Genomic DNA, 22,735 nt, shown 5'->3' with positions numbered 1-22,735 from the left:
CCTACAAATAACTGTAGCATAGAAAAATCTGAGAGGCTAAGCAGTTGAGCATACTGTCGTATTTCAAGCTTTCCACACCAGCCACAGTAGCCACAGCAGACGATGAACCTCAGCCTTTGACATCGAGGCAGGCAGACACAGAAGAAGGTACAAACGTTAGTGACCTGCTTGCACTGATGGATTTAGACAATGATGAGATGTTAATAGATGACACTCTTCCTCTCCCTCCTATACTCTATACTACTCTACCTCTCACCACCCAACCTCCAACACCCCAGCCTAAAACACCACCATCACCACCTGTCAGCCCTCTGGTGTGCTTGCTGTCATCCCAATTCTGGTAAAGCTGAAACTACACAGTACATAAATTATTTATACTCTATACGGACTGTGTATTTATCATATTATTCCTGTTTTTACTATACGTTAATGTTATTTTAGGTAATTTGTGTTATTTGGCATGATTTGGTTGGTTGTTTTGGAGGTCTGGGAATACTAAAAAATGTCCCATATAAATTAACGGTAATTGCTTCTTTCCTTTATGCCATTTTGGCTTATAAAAGATTTCACAGGAACGCTACTTTGGGATAGCAGGGGAAACCTGTCTTCAAAAACTATGAGGAGGAAAAGTAGAAATAAAGTACCTGAGAAAATGTCTCAATTATAAATTTAACACATGTTCACAGTTGGCTATCCCTACATAATCTTAAGCTAGTCCACTAAGTAAGGGGACATACAAAATAAGAGACCTGGTTAAAGCATGATTCTAAAAAGGCTTAAGAGTCAAAAAATATAAGCTCAAGAAAAGGGAACTAACACTCAGAGAAGTTTAGTACCTAGCAATAACCTCACTTAGCTTTCAAAATTTTCCAAGTAAGTCCCAAAGCAGGAGCCATATTTACTCGAGGAAATAATGAACTACTACCCCTCCCAGCAGAACACAAAAGTACAAAGGTACCATTATGTTATTGCCTAAGTCAAAAGGGCAAAAGAAAGCCAGAAGAAGAAAGATGGATAAAAAAGCAAACTAAGGGGAAAAACTACTTTTGGTAGGAGACTCAATGAAAGAATAACTGAAGATAAAAGCTTTTTTTCTTTCTTTTAATTAATAAATGTAAAATTCCCTGTTATCATTCACTTATTAAAAAACTAAACCTTATTTATAAATATAGCACTTTTATTCTATAGTACTCCCAACAATAAACTTCTCCAACACTTCAAAACAACCCACTAACAGAATATTTAAATAATATTCTTAAAGAGAATAATTTTATGTGAAATATTATGATAATTCAGGTCTGTTATAATACAGTATATTTTATTATGGAGTGCTTTCAAGAGCACAACACATAGAGTTTAATAAGCCACAAGTGATCACCTCACTCCATTTTCTGATTTATTTTCACTACCTCCCTCCCTTCCTATAAAACCTGGCACAAATCTTGTTTACTTGGGTGGAATGGATGGGAAATTTTTATTCCTTCATTAAATATTTTCCTAAGAACTTAAAAAGTGCCAAGCCTTGTTCCTTTTACCTTTTCAGAATCATGGTCTCAAATTGGACTCCAAGTTTGCTGATGATACAAAAAAAATTTTCCTTTAGGATGACAACCACACGAAGAATTTCTAATAAAATCTACTAAGTCATGTAACCAGGCAGCAGTCAGTAGCTATTCCCTTTTATGTCAAGTCAAAGTCAATGCCACTTCCAAAATCCACTTGACCACTTTCCTCCAATTTCCTCTGCCTCCAACCTTCACCTCTTATCTCTTTTTCCATGAGTTTTGTTTTTTTCTTTTTAAGATTCCACATATAATTGAAATCATACAGTATGTCTCTGACTTTTTTCACTTTGCATGATACCTTCAAGGGCCATGTACATGATTACAAATTATGAGTAATTTTGTATGGCTGATTAATATTCCATTATGCATACACCCACAATTCTTTTGATTCATTCATCTGGTGATGGACACTTGGGTTGTTTCCATGTCTTGGCTATTCTAAGTAATGTGGCTATGAACACGGGGATGCAAATATCTTTTCGAGTTACTATTTTCATTTTAGTATGTCCCCAGAACTGGAACTGCTGAATGATATGGTAGTTCTATTTTTAATTTTTTGAGGATTTTTCCATACTCTTTTCCATATTAGCTATAGCAACTTACAACTGCAACAAAGTGCACAGGGGTTCCCATTTTTCTCTATGCATGTCAGCATTTGTTATCTCTAGTTTTTTGGATGGTGGCCATTCTAATTCAGGTTTGAGGTGCTACCTCACTGTGGTTTCTAAGTTGCATTTCCCTAATGACTAGTGATGCTGAGCATCTTTCCACCTATCTCTTGGCCTTTTATCTAACTTCTTCAGAAAAAGGTCTATTGGCAAGTGTCCACTTTTTAAATTGAGGTGGGTTTTTGTGGGCGGTTTTTTTTGGTATTGAACACTTTCCCACTCCATAGGTTGTCTTTTCACTGTGTTAATGGTGTGCTTGCTGTGCCGAAGCTTTCTAGTTTAATGTAGCCCCACTGGTTTATTTTTGAGTTTGTTGTGCTGTAGGTGTCACCTCCAAAAAATCATTACCAAGACCCATGACAAGAAGCTTTATCCCTTTGTTTTCTTCTAGTAGTTTCATGGTTTCAGTTCCAAGTCTTACATTTAAATCTTTAACCCATTTTGAGTTAATCTGTGTGAGGATGTAAGATGGCTCTAGTTTCATTCTTTTCCGTATGAGTACTGAGTGATCCCAATCCCATTGAGTATTCTTGGTTCAATATTAGTTGAACTATATATGCTAGGCTTTATTTCTGGGCTCTTGATTCTGTTCCACTGGCCAATTGTCTCTTTTTATGCCAATACATACTGTTCTGATGACTATAGCTTTAAATCAGAAGTGTACTGCCTCTTTCTTTCTTCTTGCTCAGGACTGCTTTGGCTATGTGGGGTCTTTTGTGGTGCCATACAAATTTTAGGAGTATTTTTTTCTATTTCTGTCAAAAATGCCATTGGAGACTTGATAGCGATTACTCTGAATCTATAGATGGCTTTTGGTAGCATTCATATTTAAACAATTAATCCTTCCAATCCATGAACAGAGGATACCTTTCCCATTTATCTGTATCTTCAATTTTTTTTCATCAATGTCATAGTTCCCAGCACAGAGATCTTTCACCTCCTTACATTTATTCCTATTGTTTTGATGCTATTGTAAATGGGATCTTCTTTTTAAATAAATTTCATTGTTAGCGTATAGAAATACTACTGGTTTTTGTATGTAATTATGTATACTGTAACTTTACTAAGTTCACTGATTAGCTCTGTGTTTTGGCTGTCATTGGAGTTTCCTATATACAAAATTATGTCATCTGCAAATAGAGACAATTTTACTTTTTCCTTTCCAATTCTGATACTTTTTATTTTTCTTACCTGATTGCTGTAGGTAGCACTTTCAGTATTATGCTGAATAGGAGCAATTAAGAGTAGACACCCTTGTTTTGTTCCTGAACTTGAGGGAACGCTTTAAACCTTTCACCACTGAGTACATTAGTTGTGTGGTTGTCATTTATGGCCTTTATTATGTTGACATATATTCCTTCTATGCCTAACTTAGTAAGAGTTTTTATCATGAATGGATGTTAAATTCTGGCAAACACTTTTTCTGCATTTATTGAGATGACTGGATGACTCTTTTCTTTCATTGTATTAATGTGATGTATCACATTAATTGAATTGCATATATCCAACCACCTTTGCACCCAAGGATAAATCCCACTTGACCACTGTATCATCATTTTAATATATTGCTGAATTCAGTTTGTTAGTAATTTATTGAGAATTTCTGCAGCTATACTCATCAATGATATCAAATGGACTGTAGTTTTCTTTTCCAGCAGTGTCCTTTTCTGGTTTGGGTATCAGGATAATGCTGGCTTCATAAAATAAATTTAAAGTGTTCACTCCTCTTCAGCTTTTTTTAAGAGTTTGAAAAGCATTGGTGTTCATTCTTCTGTAAATGTTTCGTAAAATCACCAGTGAAACCAGATGGTCCTGGGCTTTTCTTTGTTGGGAGAATTTTATAGTAATTGGTCTATTCAGAGTTTCTACTTCTTCCTCAATCTTGGTGAGTTGTATGTTTCTAAGAATTTTTCCATTTCTTCTAGGCTGTCCAGTTTGTTGACATATAGTTTTTCACAATAGCCTCTTATAGTCATACCAATTTCTTTGGTATCAGTTGTGGTATCTCCTTTTTCATTTCTGATTTTATTAATTTCAGTCCTTCCTCTCTTTTCCTTGGTTAGTCTAGCTGAAGGTTTGTCAATGTTATCTTTTCAAAGAACCAACTCTTAGTTTGGTTATTCTTTTCTACTGTTGTTCTGTTGTTCTGTAGTTATTTCTATTTATTTCTGATCTTATCTTTATTATTTCCTTTCTTCTGCTCACTTTGAACTCAGTTTGTGCTTTCTCTAATTCCTTAAGGCAGAGAGTGAAGTTGCTTATTTAAGGGATCTTTCCTGATTCTTAAAAGAGGGGTTTACTGGGATGAACGTCCCTCTTTGACTGCTTTTTTCTGCATCCCACATGTTCTGGTATATTATGTTCCCATTTTCACTTATCTCAAGAAACTTTTTTATTCCTCCTTTAACTTCTTCCTTGATCCATTAATTGTTCAGTGTAGTATTTAATTTCCATGCGTTTACCTATTTTCCAGTTTTTGTCATGTAACTGAATTCTAGCTTCATGACACTGTGGTCAGAGAAGATACTTGGTATAACTTCAATCTTGAATCTGCTAAGACTTGTTGTGTGGCCTAACATATGGTCTATCCTAGAAAGTGTTCCATGTATGCTTGAAAAGAATGTATATTCCGCTGTTGTTAGAATATTTGATGTATGTCTGTTAGGTCCATTTGGCCCATAAATGTTGTTCAAATCTGCTGTTTCCTTATTCTTTATCTGGATGATCTATCTATCCACTGTTGAGAGTGGGATGTTAAATCTCCAGCCAACTGGGGATTTAATTGTATTAAATATATTACTATTCATTTCTTTTAGGTCTGTTAGTTTTTGCTTTATATTTAGGTGCTCCAATGTGGGGCACATAAATACTTATAAACTATTATATCTTCTGGATGTATTAACCCCTTTTTATCATTACATAATGACCTTCTTTGTCTCGTTTTACTGTTTTTAGTTTGAAATCTATTTGGTCTGAAATGAGTATAGCCACCCCTGCCTTTTTGTTTTGTTTTGGGGTTACCATTTGCTTGAAATGACTTTTTCCATCCCTCACTCTCAGTCTATGTGTGTCTTTAGGGCAAATAGGAATCTCTTGTAGGCAGCATGTTGTTGGATCTTGTTTTTTTAATCCATTCAGCCACTCTATGTCATTCAATTGGGAAAATGTAATCCACTTATGCTTAAAGTAATTATTGACGGGAAAGGGCTTACTATTGCCATTTTGTTAACTGTTTTCTGGTTGTGAGCTTGTTTTTGTTTTGTTTTTAATAGATACAGCAGAAACATCTTTATAAATAGCAATGAGGGAATAATTCACACAGAGCGGCCTGAAACAGCTTTTTAAAATGGTGATTTTCACTGATCTTGCTAATGTCTCTAAGCAACTGAAGCCCTGTGCTAAAAAACAAATGGCTGGGGATGACTCTGCAAAGAAAAAGACACAAAGGCAAGGGATTTGGTAAATGCATAAATTCTTTCCCCTGTACCCACCCATCCCAAACTCCAGACCACTAATGTTTCTTCCAGAATCACAATTTAAACAGGTTAATATAGATCTGCACTAATCTCCCCTGGAATGATTAAATCGTCCCTGAAACTACATATGCAATTCAGAAACACAGAGAAAGCCATAAAAAGAACAAACACCTAATATCCTCAATATGTAGGGGATGACTGTGGACATCTGAACTCAGAAGCATTACTTGCAGTGCTAGTGCTATAGAGTGTAATAGTTTAATCTGAATGATGATGCAATGTATTTTATAAGTATAAAATAAACAGATTAGTTTGTTCTAGGAAAACCTGACAAGAACACATTATACCTTTAAGAAGACATCAAAATTATAGATCAAACACCTCAACCATATAAAAAGCAAGAAGTAGACCTGACTCACATGTGAAAAACCCTGTGAGTAATTCAGACAAAGGATAACCAAAAAATTCCATGATATAGCTCATTTCAACCATGTCTATTAAAACCAACAGATTCTGTGCATTTTAAACTTGCTCCCAATGCAAGGAAAATTATTTTTAGTACCCCCTTAAAATACTCCAAACTGTCTCCTAAGCAATATTTAGTTTTTTCAAAGCCAATTCTGACAATTCTTAATGTATTAGTCATCCACATCGACTCAGTATTTTCAACCACCCACCTTCAGCCGCTAAATTCCTCTTTAGTAAAGCATTCTTTTTACTTCGAATTTAGATTAAAAACGGTACTCTCTAGCCGTAAGCACTTATGCACTGAGCATACCTGGTACAGACAATGGCACACACTTCGAAGCTGAGGGGGGAATTCTGAGGAGGAACTGATGATGGCATGGAAGAACTTTTCAGTCATCTGAAGAAGGTTCCGTTGATTTTCCTCAAGGCTCTCTGACTGTTCTAACCTACAAAAAAAAAAAAAAAGAGAGAGAGAGAGAGAAGGTAAAATCCATCTACAATAAATAAATAAAAGTACTCTTTAAAAGAGACTTTCAGCCAAATGCAATGCTGAACTTTGCTAGGATCTTGATTTGAACTAAAAAAAAAAAAAAAAAAAAAAAAAAACTGTAAAAGGGCAATACTGAGAACTGTGTATAATTCTTACTCCCTTATATTCTCACAAATTTAGTATATACTCAGCTTAGTGCCATCTTCTCCACTCTGGGTATGTCTGCCTGCAAAAAAATGTATTCCGGTTTGCTCTCCACTTCTTTGGTAAAAAGCTTCTCTGTGAGGCAAGTCCGTAGTTATCTGGCTGTGCAAGAGATGGGGTAGATGAGTCTAATTCAAGGTGATGTATTAGCAAGTCTATTTGTCCACAGGATCAAAAACCACATACTCTAAAAACTGTTATCAGAAATAAAGGTGAGGGGCACCTGGGGTGCTTAGATGGTTAAGCATCTACCCTCAGCTCAGGTCATGATCCCAGAATCCTGGTATCGAGCCCCAAGTTGGGCTCCCTGCTCAGTGGAGAGCCTGTTTTTTTCCTCTCTCTCTTTCTCTCTACTCTTCCAACTCCCCACACCCCTCCAGCCCCAGCTCATGTTTTCTCTCACTATCTCAAAAAAATAAAATCTTAAGAAAGAAAGAGAGGAGGAAGAAAGAAAGGTGACAGCTGATTCCTGAGAGCTTCCCTCCTAGCCCTCCTCCTTCCACACTTAGTTTTGAACTAGTGCAGGGAAGAGGAATATTATTTATTAGGCATCTCCAACCCCAATGAACCATCTGTCAACCCACTTTAAAAATATACAATATGTGCATATTTTATTGGACCTAATGTACAAAGAACACATGAAAGAAAGACAGGTAATAACGAATTATAGTTTGAAAACTCTGTACTTTATCTTGTAGTCAACAGGGAACAACAGATGTTCTAAGAAAGGGAGCAACAAAAAAATTCAGGTTTCATAAAAATGCCTATAACAAATGACCTGAAAAATGGAAAAAAAAAAAATGTTGGGCAATAATGGGTGAGTTACAGCAAAAGTCAATGGGATCACCATTTACAATTGTACCAAAAAGAATAAAATACCCATGAAAATACTTAACCAAAGTGGTGAAATACCTCTATAAGGTCTTTCTTAAAATTTTAAGACACTGAAGAAAGAAACTGAGGACAACACAAACTAAATAAAGACACACCATGTTCATGGATTAAAATGTGTATACTACCCAAAGCAATCTACAGATTCAAAGCAATTCCTGTCAAAGTATCGAGTGTTTTTTTTTTTTACCAAACTGGAATAAATCTAAAATTTGTACAGAACCACAAAGGACTTCAGTATATGTGCTGCTGAAGTGAGCACTAGAACCACAAAGGACTTCAAAGAGACAAAGCAATCTCGAGAGAGAAGAAAAGGCTAGAGGTAACATCACAATCCCAGATGCTACAAAACTACAGAATCAAAACAGTATGATACTGGCACAATTACAGTCGCATAGATCAATGGAACAGAAAAAAGAGCCCAGAAATAAACCTATGCCTGTACTGTCAATTAATCTGTGACAAAGTAGCAAGAATACACAATGAAGAAAAGACTGTCTTCTGAATAAATGTTATTCAGAAACTGGACAGCTACGTGCAAGAGAATGAAACTAGAGCACTTTCTTATAGCATATGTAAAAACAAACTCCAAATAGCTTAAAAGTCCTAAAACCATAAAAGTCCTAAAAGAAAACAAAGGCAGTGATCTCTTGGATATCAGCCTTAACAACGTATTTATGGATATGTCTCCGCAGGCAAGGGAAACAAAAGTAAAAATAAATTATCGGGACAACACCAAATAAAAAGCTTTTTCACAGCAAGGAAACCATCAATAAAATGAAATAGCAATACTGAAATAACAATACTAAATGGGAGAAGATATCTGCAAATGATACAACTGGTAAAGAATTAATATCCAAAATATATAAGAAACTCACACAACTCAGTACCAAAATACCCAAATAATCTGCTTAAAAAATGGAAGGGAGTTGGGGGGAAGGAGGGAGGAGTGCCTGGGTGGCTTAGCTGGTTAAGAGTCTGCCCTTAGGCCATCTTGGTTCCGCGTTCCCCGCACAAAATGCCTGGTGAAGCCACAGAAACCGTCCCTGCTACAGAGCAGGAGTTGCCACAGCCCCAGGCTGAGACAGGGTCTGGAACAGAATCTGACAGTGATGAATCAGTACCAGAGCTTGAGGAACAGGATTCCACACAGGCAACCACACAACAAGCCCAGCTGGCAGCAGCCGCTGAAATTGACGAAGAACCAGTCAGTAAAGCAAAACAGAGCCGGAGTGAAAAGAAGGCACGGAAGGCTATGTCCAAACTGGGTCTTCGACAGGTTACAGGAGTTACAAGAGTCACTATCAGGAAATCTAAGAATATTCTCTTTGTCATCACAAAACCAGATGTCTACAAGAGCCCAGCTTCAGATACCTACATAGTTTTTGGGGAAGCCAAGATCGAGGATTTATCTCAGCAAGCACAACTGGCAGCTGCTGAGAAATTCAAAGTTCAAGGTGAAGCTGTCTCAAACATTCAAGAAAACACACAGACTCCAACTGTACAAGAGGAGAGTGAAGAGGAAGAGGTTGATGAAACCGGTGTAGAGGTTAAGGACATAGAATTGGTCATGTCACAAGCAAATGTGTCAAGAGCAAAGGCAGTCCGAGCCCTGAAGAACAACAGTAATGATATTGTAAATGCTATTATGGAATTAACAATGTAACCATCTGAAAACGAGGACCTTTTTTTGGTGTTTCAAAAGAATAACTGCAGCTTGGTTTGAAATTTGTACTGTTTCTATCATTAATAAAGTTATGGCTTCTTGTTGGATGAAAAAAAAAAAAAGAGTCTGCCCTTAGCTCAGGTCATGACCTTAAGGTCCTGGGACTGAGCTCTGCCTTGGGCTCTCTGCTGAGCAGGAAGCCTGCTTCTCCCTCTCCCACTCCCCCTACTTATGTTCCCTCTCTTGCTGTCTGTCAAATAACTAAATAAAATCTTAAAAAAATAATTACAAGTAGAAACACCTTATGACACAGTAACCCAACTCCATTACTTTGTATTTACCCAAAGAAAATGAAAACACTAATTGAAAAGATGCACACACCCCTATGTTTACTGCTACACTGTTTATAACAGCCAACTCAACAGAAGTCACTGAAGTGCCCATCGAGAGATGAACAGATTAAGATGTGTTACACACACACACACACACACACACACACACGCAGGAATATTACTCAGCCATTAAAAAAGAATGAAATCTTGCCATTTGCAACAACATGGATGGACCAAGAAGTTATTATGCTAAGTGAGATAAGTCAGAGAAAGGCAAATACTGTGGGACTTCACTTATACGTGGAATCCAAAAAACAAAACAGGAGCACCAGGGTGATGCAGTCGGTTAAGAACTGACTCTTGGTTTTGGCTCAGGTTGTGATCTCAGGGTCATGAGATTGGGCCCAGTGTCAGGCTCGTGCTCAGCCCACAAAGTCTGTGTCAGATTCCCTCTCCTTCCCCGTTTCCCCTCCTGGTCGTGCGCTTGCTCCCTCTCTCAAATAAATAAATCTTAAAAAATAAAATAAATGAACAAACAAAAAAAACCACTTTTCAAATTGGCGGTTGCCAGAGGAGAGGGGGCTAATGGGATTTGTGATATAGGTGAAGGGGATTAAGTGGTACAAACTTCCAATCATAAAATAAGTAAGTCACAGAGATGAAATTGAAAAGTACAGCATAGGGGATATAGTTGATGTTATAACAACGTTACAAGGTGACAGATGGTGACTGCACTTATCACAGAGACCACTAAATAATATACACAATTGTGAAACCAAAATACTGTATACCTGAAACTAATATAGCATTGTGTATCAATTATACTTCGGTTATTTTTAAAACCTGATTTTAAAAACAAAGTCAATAAGATCAACTCAGTACTGACTAAAAAGATAATGATACAGCCGAACTATGAAATATTACATAGCAGGTAAAATGAATGAGTAATCTTTCTATACTGACACAGAAAGATCTACAATATAGAGCTAAGTTAAAATTAAGTTGCAAAACCAGGTATTTGTTCAAAGGCTACAAACATCGTGGTTTGAAGGGGCACATGTACCCCAATGTTTACATCAGCAAAGTCCTCAACTGCCAAAATAGGGAAAGAGGCCAGATGTCAATGACAGATGAGTGGATACAGAAGATGTGGTGTGCACAAACACACACACACACACACACACACACAGGAATATTACTCAGCTGTCAAAAAGAATGAAATCTTGCCATCTGCAGCAATATGGCTAGAGCTGCAGTACTATGCTAACCAAAATAAGTCAGTCAGAGAAAGACAAATACCATATGATTTCACTCATGCAGAATTTAAGAAACAAAACAGATGAACATAGGGGAAGGGAAGGAGAAGTAAAATAAGGTGAAAACAGAGAGGGAGGCAAATCATAAGAGATTCTTAACTATAGGAAATAAACTGAGGGCTGCTGGAGGGGAGGTGGGGGAGAGATGGAGAAACTGGCTGATGATATAAAAGAGGGTACGTGATGTAATGAGCATTGAATGTTGTATACAACTGATGAATCATTAAATTCTACCTCTGAATCTAATACTATACTGTATGTTAATTAAACTGATTTAAATAATAAAAGTTGCAAAACCATGTATACAAGGTTTCCATTTTTATCACTCCAATTGTATGTATAGTCTCTACGACTAGATTTATGTATATGTATATGCAAATGCACTGAAAAAGGGCAAAGAACAGACTAAACTAGTAACAGAGCTGTATCTCCAGAGGTTATCAAAGATACCTGTAAATTTTTTAAGAAAAATGTATTTGTATGTAATTTTTATAATTAAAGGCTAATTTTAAGAATCAAGGGGAGAAACTGTGAAGGCCTGTTCTCATGTACGGTAATAGAAAAGTGGAGTCAAGTTATAGATGGGAGGATGACACACCTGGTAGGATCCACTTCAAAGCTAACATGCTGCCAATCAGAGGATGTGATCACAATTCGTAATAACGGATCCAGGAGTTTTTGTAGGTAGGTAGCACCATATACCTAAAGAAATATAAAAGTAGGAATTTATTATGCCTTCTCCAAATGTCTTGCATTAAAGACATTCTGTTCTGTACGTTCTGCACATAATCAATTTGCCATATCTTGGCACAAAAAAAAGATAAATGGATACAAACCTTGAAACAGAAGGTCATTATTTTACTGGCTAAGCTGTTTCCTCGGAAAAGAGTCTGCATGGAATCTGCCAATTCTACTTCCTTAGAAAACATGTTCCAGAGCAGTTGGTAGAGTAAATGCCGAGAATCAAATAGAGTCACTAGAACTCGAGCTAGTTCATCCTGAGAACAAAACAAAATTGCATTGGTGTGAATAATTTTTTTTTCTTCAGCAGGAGACTGAAAGGTAAATTCAAAGCTGTCAACCACCTACTAAACCCAGTTCAATGGTGACTAATCAATTTTTCCCCTAGTATTTATCTGTGTACATTTGTCTATGATAGATGACTATTTCTTCATGCCTACAGCAGCTGTTAATTCTTTTTTTAAAAATCAATTTATTTCCTTAAGCAATCTCTACAACCAGTGTGGGTCTCAAACTCACAACCCTGAGGATCAAGAGTTACACACTCTTCTGAATGGGCCACCATGCACCTCAGCAGCTGTTAATTCTGAGGATTAACTGGTTAAAAGTAAAAGAGGCCTAGGCTTCACCAGGAGAAGGAAAAAAAAAATCCAGGATTCAGTTCAAATTATGACAAAATCAAAGAGAGTAGAAATAGAACACAGTGGCAAAGAGTTTAGTTTGATATGCCCAGATCATTTTCTTAGGAAATCAACAAGCAGGAGTTAAGACTTTGGTGACCACAGGACCTCAATTCTTTGCTCATCTGGTCAGGGAAATTCAGTACACAGTGGGCTCAGCAGAGAAACAACAAAAATGGAAAGACTACAGGATTTGCAGGAAGGATCCTCATAGTTCAGGTAAGATTACTACTGAGGCTCCAGCTACTTTCCCAACAGTTGAAAACCACTCAATTAATATCTGAAGTTTCTTTCAGCTCTAAAGTTTTAGCAATTCATGCAGTAAGCATTCCTGGAATGAATAAATTCAGAAGCATCTGCTATGTGGCAGGTCCTGATTCTATACTCCCTTAACAAACTCACCCACTGAGAACACGGAACCACATTGGCCAGCGCCATGGCTATCGGGAGCTCTCCCTGGTCTCCCATCATTGTGACCAACTCTACCAGCCTCTCAAACCGGTCAGCCAGCACCGTTTCTGCAAGGGTGTCAAATTCTGTGCCTTGCTGGAGGATTTTTGTCAGAACTTCCATAAATGTTGCTCTTGTCTGAAGATCTTTGTGGTAACCTAAACCTGATATGGACAAATAGATGCAAATTTACTAACATGGCCTGCTGAAGTAATTTTGCTTGTCTTACATGCCAGTTGTCTAGGTTTTCAGTTTCTACACGAAGCCTTCGTTTTATCTCACCTATGGAGTGCATGAGGCCACTGTCCACATTAGCATTGAGTAAGTTTGACATCGCAAGGACTGTACAGTGCCTCAGTGATGCCAGCCTCCGAGACATGCCACGTTTCCTGCCACCTGTTTGTGCATTTTCATCTTCAACTTCACTGCAGTCATTCAAAAGGTTCATGAACAATGTGAAATACCTGAGAAATAAAAAGACTGACTCTTACACAGTGAAGTCCACTTCAAAAAGAAGACTAATCAGATATTCTGGAATCATGATATGTGTATCCCGTGAGTGGTCTTGGGTGTCTGTTTCTCTCTAGTCCTGAGGTAATCATCCAGTGTGACTCATTATGAAGTGTGCTGTGCTTAATATGATTTTATCCTGACAAAGCCAGTACATATTTCATAACATGGGCACAAAACAGATGCAATCTTTCCTGGTCATTGCATCACTTTTAGTGTTTACCGTATAAAACAAGTGGTCCAAATAGTTTAGAAGATGTTATTTTAAATGACTTAATGAGGTGATCTGGGTTTTATTGCCAATAATTCACTGCTTGGATTATTTCTTTAAAAACACAAAACACAGTTGTTTTGTTAACCCAGTCCTATCATAGGGAATATTACTTCATGCGTGCCTGTATTTTATAGGCAGCTGCTGATGGCCATAATACCAAAATAATGAGGCCCATTTTCTAAATATAATCATCTGCCACTTTGGTTAGATTTTGTTTTGTTGTGTGTGGGCTTTGTATTTTTGCTTTGGCTTTTTGGGGACTGAAATTTACTTAAGAAATAACTGCGATTTGGCTTCCATCAATTCCACACCATCTCCTTCCTCCGGCTGCAGCGGAAGACCAGCCAGGAGTGAAACTACTGCTTCCATGCTTGCCTGGTCCAAGTCTCTGAAGAAAGAAAATTTAGGGACCACATAAATCTTGCAGGTTCTTCCACTTCACCTTTCTGTCAAATAACACCTTCCTAAGAGAACTTCAGGAATTCAGAACAATCTATTTAACTATTTATAAAGATAACCTAAATAATTTGAGATAACATACCCAGAATGCAAAAACCATTCAAGGGAGGGAGAAGGTGATAATAACTTTCATAAAACCAAGCCCCATGAAAGAGATATATGTGAATGATTATTTTCTGATATGTGGCAATAAGTATTTACCATTAGAGCAAATGCAGGGAATTACTTTTCAGAAAGACTTGAACCAATCAAGTTTCTTAAATATTACCTTTATCAAATTATAAAATAAAAACAATCTAAGGCGTTATACATTTTATTCTCGAACAACCAGACTAATCTTCCTAAATAGACAACACTAACTTTCCAAGTAAATTGACTTTACTGAAAGTCGTTCAGTTAAAAATAGGAGGTAAAGATTAGTATGCATAATTCAAATGCAAAAGCGTGATATCCAAAAAACATGTACTATAATAGCTATGAAGTATCAACACTCCCAAACAGACCTGCTAATAATTAAAAGTCATTCTCTCTTTCGCATTTGCTGTTGTTTTTACCTTGTAAGACATTTTACATCATCATCTGCTGCTTGGTTTGATGTTCCCATAACCCAGTCTGTCAGGTATTCTACCATTTTATTCCTACGGAATGGCAGGGAAAAGGAAAACAGCAACAATTTTTTTTAAGTCACACATACACCTTCAGTCATAGAAATTTTTTTAATAGTGCGAATACTTTGCCAAATCACTCAGGTGATATGACAGCTTCATAAAAGAGATACCACTACTTCAGCCCTAACAGTCAGAAGGGCACTAACAGGCAACTGATACTGGTTCCACTGATACTGGTACCCTTAGCCAGGGTATCAGACTGGAAACAGAATCAAATCCTTAGCTCAAGTATAATTTAGAAAAAGGGAGCACTGCCATGGGCATGAAGCTTTGGGAAACTTGAAAATACAGGAAGAAAAAAATAAAAACATAAAATGCTGTTTTTCCATCCTCCCCTTTCCCATGATAATCGAGTGACTACTATTTTTGTGTACTTCATTTACTCTAGAATTTACAAGACCCCACTTTGCTCTTTTGAGAACTCACCTAAATTTCATCTCTTGACAAAACGAGAGGTCATCTCTCCTTGCCATCATTACCTCCACTAACTGACACAGTTTCGTTTTTATTTGAATTGCATGGACCATATTCCCAAGCACACGAACATATCTATTTAGACACAGAAACATTCGGGGGAAGAAATATCAGATATAAACAAAAGAGAAGGTTTTCTAAATGCTTTAATCTCTAAGTAAAATGATTTTTAAGCATAACTACAAAAACTGCAGTATTTTTATTTTATATGAGTACATTTATGTCCAATTTGGGTGCAAATAAAGAATGGCAAATTATTCCCTAATAACTATCAATAGCGATGTGTTTCTGCTACAATGCAATAGAATCCTTACCTGACCAGATTTAACATCATTGTTTCAATGCTAGCTTGCCCCAGATGTTCCGAGCTGCCTTCAGTATGGTTATCTAGTAAGTTCTTCATTATAGCTATGGTCTGCTCTACAAATTGAGTATTGGTATCAGTCAATAAAACCTATATAAAGAACAAAATACATTTGGCATCAAGGCACAGAAGACACACCACAGAGAGATGAAACTGCCCTAACCTAGATGTCATACACACACAGAAATGCACCCACAGGCATGTATTCAAAGAGGCACACAGACATAATGGAATGCTCATACCCACACCCAAAACATTCATAAGCCCTGGCACACCTACACACTTGAGTTCCCAAAAACCAAAACTGATCCCTACATTAGATGATTCTTTTTTCTGCAATTTTTTGTCTGTTTTTAAAACACTGTGAGTAATGTTCATGCCAGTATCGAATTAGATAATAAAAAAGATAAAGGCTTCATTATCAAACCAGTCACTCTATTCACAGGAAAGGGGGGAAAATAAAGCAGAGAATACCTTACCTGTCCTTGGGAGTCAAAAAACTTGCTGATGGTATTCTTCAGTTTGTTAAACAGCATTGGATAAAGAGCAGGATTCAATTCAAGACCCACCAGATCCTTAACATTGGTCCGTATCTGAAGTCCCACTTTCTCATGGTTACACACCATTAAGGATAAGAGTCGATCCATAAATTTGCTGACAGGTGTATCAGCATTTCCCTCTGAAGACATCACTGAAATCATGGAACCCTTGCGTTCACTGACTGGGCCCATGGGTGGGCTATAGGTTGCCAGGCCAGAATTGCTTCTCTGCTGCAGGCACACTCCCCCAAGGGCACAAAGGAAGCCAGTCATGTTGATCCATTCCTGTAGGGAGTCCGTGTCTGACAAATCTATGGAACCTCCTCCACTCACGTGAGACATTCGCCTCTTAACAATGGTCTTGTGAAGGCTTTCAGCAGCCTAAACACAAAATTTTTATGGAAAGCATGAATTCAACTTCAATTAGTTGAGAGACTTGACAAAATTACTTTTTATCCAACATTTCTTCCATGACAAAGAACATTTTTTACATGTAAAAGACCCAAGTCTTCACCATTTCTAGTCACCTCAAGGTTATCTTACTGCCCGAGGCCAGACGAGCCTTACAGAACGGAGGTAGTGATGGACACACACACAATGTCAGGAACACAAGGTGGTTATGGACTGCAGCTCAGAAAGGACCACACACTCCAATTATTTGCTTAGATCAATTCCTGGACAAAGAGGCAATGTCTAAGCTGCTTCAAGGAATTATACGCATTTGGAAATTTTCAACCAAGTAGTGTGTACACTTATTAGTGATGGCCCAAGTTCAAGAGCTCTGGGACCAGCTTTGCAAATACTGTTCTATTATTCACACAGATTCTGTGCGGCAAGAGGAGAATCATCAAGCAAAAGAACCAGTGAACAGAAAGAGGCTGTAATGAAGGAAGTGCAGAAAGACAAGAAATAGAAAAAAATCAAACCCTGCAATGATCTGACTGAGAAGGCCTCTTCAAAGAATTCTGATCCTGTTAGTTTACAGAGCACAGATGAGAAAGAAAAACTCTTGCTATGTGTGGCAGATTTTTCAAATTCAATTCTCCTCATACATCGCTTACAAGCTAATATTCAGCCTATTACTGAGGACATATTGGCCCAAGAAAGCAACATATTAGGGGTGTTCTGTAATATAAATGATGTAGAAGTATCACTGTATTTGCTTCCTTACGTATGTTTTGGGGTGGGGGGAGCCTTTCTCTCATGAAGGACCGCTTTGAACACAGAACTCCTGAAACCAATATTTCTTATGGCACATGCATTTATTACAGTTGTAGCTAATATCAGAATACGGCTACTCTCCCTCCTGTTGTACTGCACATTAACCTTTTCAAGATTGAAATTATGCGTATTTACGCAGGTTCTCTGAACAAAAGTAAGGACAGAACACAGCCTGCAACGTGGTGACTTACAGCAGAGCACAGTGAAAGAACCACTGGATTCAACACTCCACTTTGACAAAGAAGGCCTAGATCTTGCATTTCAGTATTCGGTGTCACCTACTTTGTGAGGCTGGCTGATGAAGTCAGGTAACGATCGACTTCACACCTTCAATGACTTGTGCAACAAGGAGCCATCGGTATCGGGCACAGAAATGTCCCCTGCAAAAGAACTTGCAGGCTAGCTTATAAGCTCCAGTGTGGTAGAGCATATGTTTGGACCAAATTTACATACTGAGATTATTAAACAGTGCCAAGTGATTCTCAATATTTTTAGCAGCAGAAGGGCAACTGAGTACTGGGTATATTGACTGCATGTGGGCTGCCCCAGTGCTAAACACTGTAATCAGTATAGCTGGGACTTCTTTCCTTTACTTGTTAAGAATTTGGATCTAGTACCACTTAGACATCTCTTTAATCAAGTTTCAACTCCTGAGCCAAGTGTTCACACTGAACAAACACTATACTTGGCATCAATGTTAATTAAAGCATTATTTTAAAAAGGCATTATGGGATAATGCCATAGCAGCCAAGGCTCAGCTATATAAATAAGTTTTTCTGCATCTTTATTAAATACTACATTAAATAAGAAGAAGAAGAGCTCAGAAGAGCAGCTCCATCACCTTAGTCATCTGCAGCTGGTCCTTAAAGTACTAGTGACACCCAGCAAAGTGGAGGCAGTGACAATGAAATGGATGAACAACTTATTAACAGACTCAAAATATGTGCAATGGTGACTTTCAGATCCAGAGGAATCCCTGCAGGGAAGTTCTGGTGAAACTGCCAGCAGTGGTAAAGATGAAATCAGTGCTCTTGGTAGCAGTAGTGGGTACAACAATGGATCCAGCAATGAGGTGACCTCTAGCCACACATGCCAGTCCGCTGGGAGCCCTAGCAGTGACGTATGGTCAGAAGACAGTTGCAAAGGGCAACTGTCTCAGGTCCCCTCCCTCTTCGGGAGCTTTGTACTACCACTTACTAAACTTTGCTTTATTAGCACTCCAAAAAAAAAAAAAAAAGACGACAACAACACTGCAAATATTAAAGCCCTTAATGAAGATGAAGATGACAATAATGGTCATAATCCTCCTAAAGGTATAGATCTTCAGAAGAGAAAGTTAGAAAATCAAGCAGGCATTTGCTTATGGGATTCCCAAGGCCCATCAGGAAAAAAAAAGGGGGGGGGCAAGCAAGAGAATAGGAAGGAACCTGGTTTTCAACACTGAATCAATGCCATCAGCAGATAATCAAATACAAATGCTAGATGCTTATTCATACTCTCCAGACCCAGAGCATATTTCAGGGGGAATAAACACTGCTCATACAGTACAAGCGTGTCAAGAATCTTCTATCACACGCACTGGCGACTTTCTGAGGGACACTACTGGGAATGAATCCGTTAACTGCCTACAGTGTATTGGTCCTGGTATCACTACCACCACCATCACTGCCACCAGGATGAGCATATTGTTGATGATAGGCTGATGCAGTTGATGTCAGTTGCAGCAGCTCCCAGATCAGTGCAAAATCAGAAAAAACATGGCTAGTTTTGATGAAGAATCTGGGTGTGAAGAGCAGCTAGTTCAGATGAATTCACATGCAGAACCTACATCTTTTCTCCAACAACATCTTCCCAATTTAGCATCCCCTTTACATCTTAGTGCAGTTCATAAACATCAGTTCAATAAGTAATGCTCTAACAGACATTAAGTTGGATAACGTTTGCAAGAAAGGAAACACTCTGCGGGATACAGTTCAAGATATGACTCTATCTTTCCGAAGGACTGAAAAATGAGGCAGAGAAACTTCTCTGTTCCTTAGTGTGCTGGTTTACAGACAGATTCAAATGAGAGTCACTGAAGGCTGCCTTGATAATTTAAACAGATTAAGAGGAATTTTTTACATGGTAATCAAAATTCATTTCATATATTCTTATTGACTAGGTGTGATGAATTTATAGCCTTTAATGTACTATTATCAACATATGTTTTAGTAACTGTTGTTTTCAAAGTAGGTTTGTAGACTTCTCTCTCACAGGGTCATATTTATTACTCAGCCTCACTTTATTCAGCACTTTCTGTCACTCTTGATTAGATCTCCTCCAAAAGAAGCAATAATACTTATTCTCTTCTTGCCTCTGGGAACATAGCAGTGATGACTGTTTTCAAATTACAGCTAAATGTTCTTGAACTGTGTCACATTATACATTAAAAAAGGCTAAGTTCAACTTAAGCTGAAATAGAAACATTTTGGTAATGGCATTCTTCCTGCGTCTGAGTGGATCTTTTGTGTCTTGACTTCAGCAGTACATAAAGAATAAGGTTAGTGTTCTTCTCTAGTTTGAATTCTGCTATTTATTTATATACTTCTTAATGGGGTTCAAATGAACTACAAACTTCTTGCTTTTGGGGTCTTTTCCACTGGTATATTTTTACATTTCCCTTGATAATGTTCCATTTTCTGGCACAGTGAATTCAGTTATTAGTCGACTATGTTATGTTATAGTAATATAATGTTTTCAGTTTATCTCTGCCCGGGCCTCATATTAATGTCTAATTTTACTGAATAGTTAAGTACTTCAAAATATTTTTTTTTCCTAATTGAATTAGTAAAAGTATATGCAATATTTTACTCTCTGCTCTTGGTCTTTAAAGGGCTCCAATATGACAATCACAATAGATAAACTGTTCAGGTAGGAATAAGAAAGCACTAACAGATCTCTCTTAGTGAATCCATTTGGCACATACTCTTTAAAAGGAAAGCTTTTCTTTTTTTTTGTTTCAAGTTTTTATTTAATTCCAGTTAGCTAAGAGAAGTTGTCATATTAGTTTCAGTTAAAGATACGCTTTTAATGGTTGGATGACATTTTATCATTTACAGAGGTACTATACTATAGCAGTTGCTTTAAAAATATTGTCTTTTGAAAATCTTTGTGAAACCACCAGTCTTTTCAAGCAGTTGTTGTCTCAATTAACATATCCTATATGTGTATCTGCAAACACTATTACCTAGAAATTCCACTGTTAAGTGTGTACTTTACAGAAAAACACCTAGGGGCGCCTGGGTGGCTCAGTGGGTTAAGCCGCTGCCTTCGGCTCAGGTCATGATCTCAGGGTCCTGGGATCGAGTCCCGCATCGGGCTCTCTGCTCAGCAGGGAGCCTGCTTCCTTCTCTCTCTCTCTGCCTGCCTCTCAGTGTACTTGTAATTTCTCTCTGTCAAATAAATAAATAAAATCTTAAAAAAAAAAAAAAAAACACCTAGATGGTCATCAAAAGACACATTCAAGAACATTCATAGCAGAAACACTCAAAATAACTAAAATTCTTTGTATAGCTATCTAATACCCAAAGAGAGTAAAAGGAAAATTACATGGTGGACTGCGTGTTGAATGAAATACCTGGAGCAGTAACAGTGAATGAACAACAGTGGTATAGAAGAATATGGATGAGTCTCACAATATTGAGTCAAAGAAGCCAGATATAAGATACTGTGTCTCTGGCACTCAATTTATATCAAGTTTACAAACAAGAAAACTACTGTATTTAGTAGTAGTCAGCATAATGGTTACTCTTGGGTTGCTAGTTATTGGAAGAGGGGCACAATAAAGGCTTCCATGTGCTGGTAATGATCTATTCCTTTTTATTTTCTTTTAAAGATTTTATTTATTTATTTGAAAGAGAGCACACATGAGCAGGGGGAAGGGCAAAAGGAGAGGGAGAAGCAGGATCCCCACTGAGCAGGGAGCCCAATTTGAGGCTCAATCCCAGGACACTGGGATCATGACCTGAGGTGAAGGCAGACACTAAACCGACTGAGGCACCCAAGGTAACCCAGTGTTGACTTGTTTCTTGATGTGGGTACTGGCTGCACAGGTATGTTCACCTCCTACTATTGTGAACTGTCACTTAGATTTATACAAGTTTTTATATGTATGTTACATTCCAGTAAAAAAATAAAGTCCAAACCCAAGATTACCATATACGTTTTTTAAGAGCCACTAATATATTTTTTGTCATAGATTAATATACCAACCCAGAATATCAAACTTCTTTTAAAAAGCTTTGACTCACATGAACAAATTTTGCAAACATTATGCCAAGTGAAAAAAAAGTCATATTGGGTGAAATGCCCAGAACAGGCAAATCTACAAAAAGACTGGTGGTTCCCTAGGGTCAGGGGGTGGGGGGTGGGGGAGTGGGGAGGGAGATTAGGGAATGATAGCTCATGGGTATGGGGGTATGGCGTTTTTTAAAACTAGGGTGATGGTTGTACAACTTCATGAATATACTTTGTTTTTGTCTTGCTCCATGGTCTATGATGCCAGCTGAGGTTGTTGGTATCAGTACAATGCAACCAAGCTAGCAGGTTGGAAGCAGATTTTTCTGCTGTTCTTCTAGATTTTCAGTTGTAAATCAAATCTAGGACAGATCACTCCACAGTTTAACACCTGCCTGTGAGGCTCACAACAAATCTTCCCAGCTCCGTGATCATCCATGATTTCAAATTCACCATGTAATCATGCTTCATCATCACAGTCAGAAACCAGATGATGACTGTGGAACATTGCCTAATAAGAACATGAGTCCGCCTCTCTTTTCAGCACTGTCGATGCTCTTGAAATCAGGATGTTCATGCATACCATTAAAGTGGCACAGAAAGGTGGCAGAAAGTAACAGTACATTTTAAATAGGTGAACTGAATGGTATGTAAATTATATCTCAATAAAACAGCTATACCCCCCAAAAAAGCTTTCGTCCTAAGGTCACATGTCCTCTCCAAATGACATTAGGTACATATTTTTGCTGTACAAAAACATAACTTTTTTTCCTTGTTCTAATTAAGCATGACAAGAAAAAAGCAATGGGAGGGTAACGAGTTTTTCTGAAACACCTAATTATAATGAGAGGAATAGGGATGCCTGGATGGTTCAGTCGATTAAGGGATCTGCCTTTGGCTCAGGTCATGATCCTTGGGTTCTGGGACTGACTCCCAAATTGGGTTCCCTGTTCAGCAGGGAACCTGCTTCTTCCTCTGCCTGCCACTCCTCCTGCTTGTGCTCT

At 37.8% G+C, this 22,735-nt stretch overlaps 2 protein-coding genes across 11 annotated transcripts in view; one reads left to right on the top strand and one right to left on the bottom strand.

Annotated features, from left to right (window-relative positions):
* Nucleotides 1-22,735, bottom strand: part of NF1 (neurofibromin 1) — a 255,085-nt gene that overhangs the window by 118,362 nt on the left and 113,988 nt on the right. For all 10 annotated transcript variants that reach the window (XM_082707297.1, XM_082707296.1, XM_082707299.1 and 7 more), the window contains 10 exons: nt 16,176-16,616; nt 15,647-15,786; nt 15,285-15,407; nt 14,745-14,828; nt 14,003-14,119; nt 13,230-13,411; nt 12,900-13,111; nt 11,913-12,074; nt 11,675-11,778; nt 6,488-6,623 (listed from right to left, as the gene is read on the bottom strand). In XM_082707297.1, the coding sequence (XP_082563423.1) occupies nt 6,488-6,623; nt 11,675-11,778; nt 11,913-12,074; nt 12,900-13,111; nt 13,230-13,411; nt 14,003-14,119; nt 14,745-14,828; nt 15,285-15,407; nt 15,647-15,786; nt 16,176-16,616 (1,701 nt within the window). The remainder of the gene's footprint in view (nt 1-6,487; nt 6,624-11,674; nt 11,779-11,912; nt 12,075-12,899; nt 13,112-13,229; nt 13,412-14,002; nt 14,120-14,744; nt 14,829-15,284; nt 15,408-15,646; nt 15,787-16,175; nt 16,617-22,735) is intronic.
* LOC309851710 (nascent polypeptide-associated complex subunit alpha) lies at nt 8,737-9,486 on the top strand. Its single transcript, XM_082707313.1, has one exon. The coding sequence runs from the start codon at nt 8,781-8,783 to the stop codon at nt 9,426-9,428; it is 648 nt and encodes a 215-aa protein (XP_082563439.1). The 5' UTR covers nt 8,737-8,780; the 3' UTR covers nt 9,429-9,486.

This window comes from Mustela nivalis (assembly GCF_964662115.1).
Source record: "Mustela nivalis genome assembly, chromosome: 17".
NCBI lineage: Eukaryota > Metazoa > Chordata > Mammalia > Carnivora > Mustelidae > Mustela > Mustela nivalis.
This window is presented reverse-complemented; position numbering and strand designations above follow the sequence as displayed.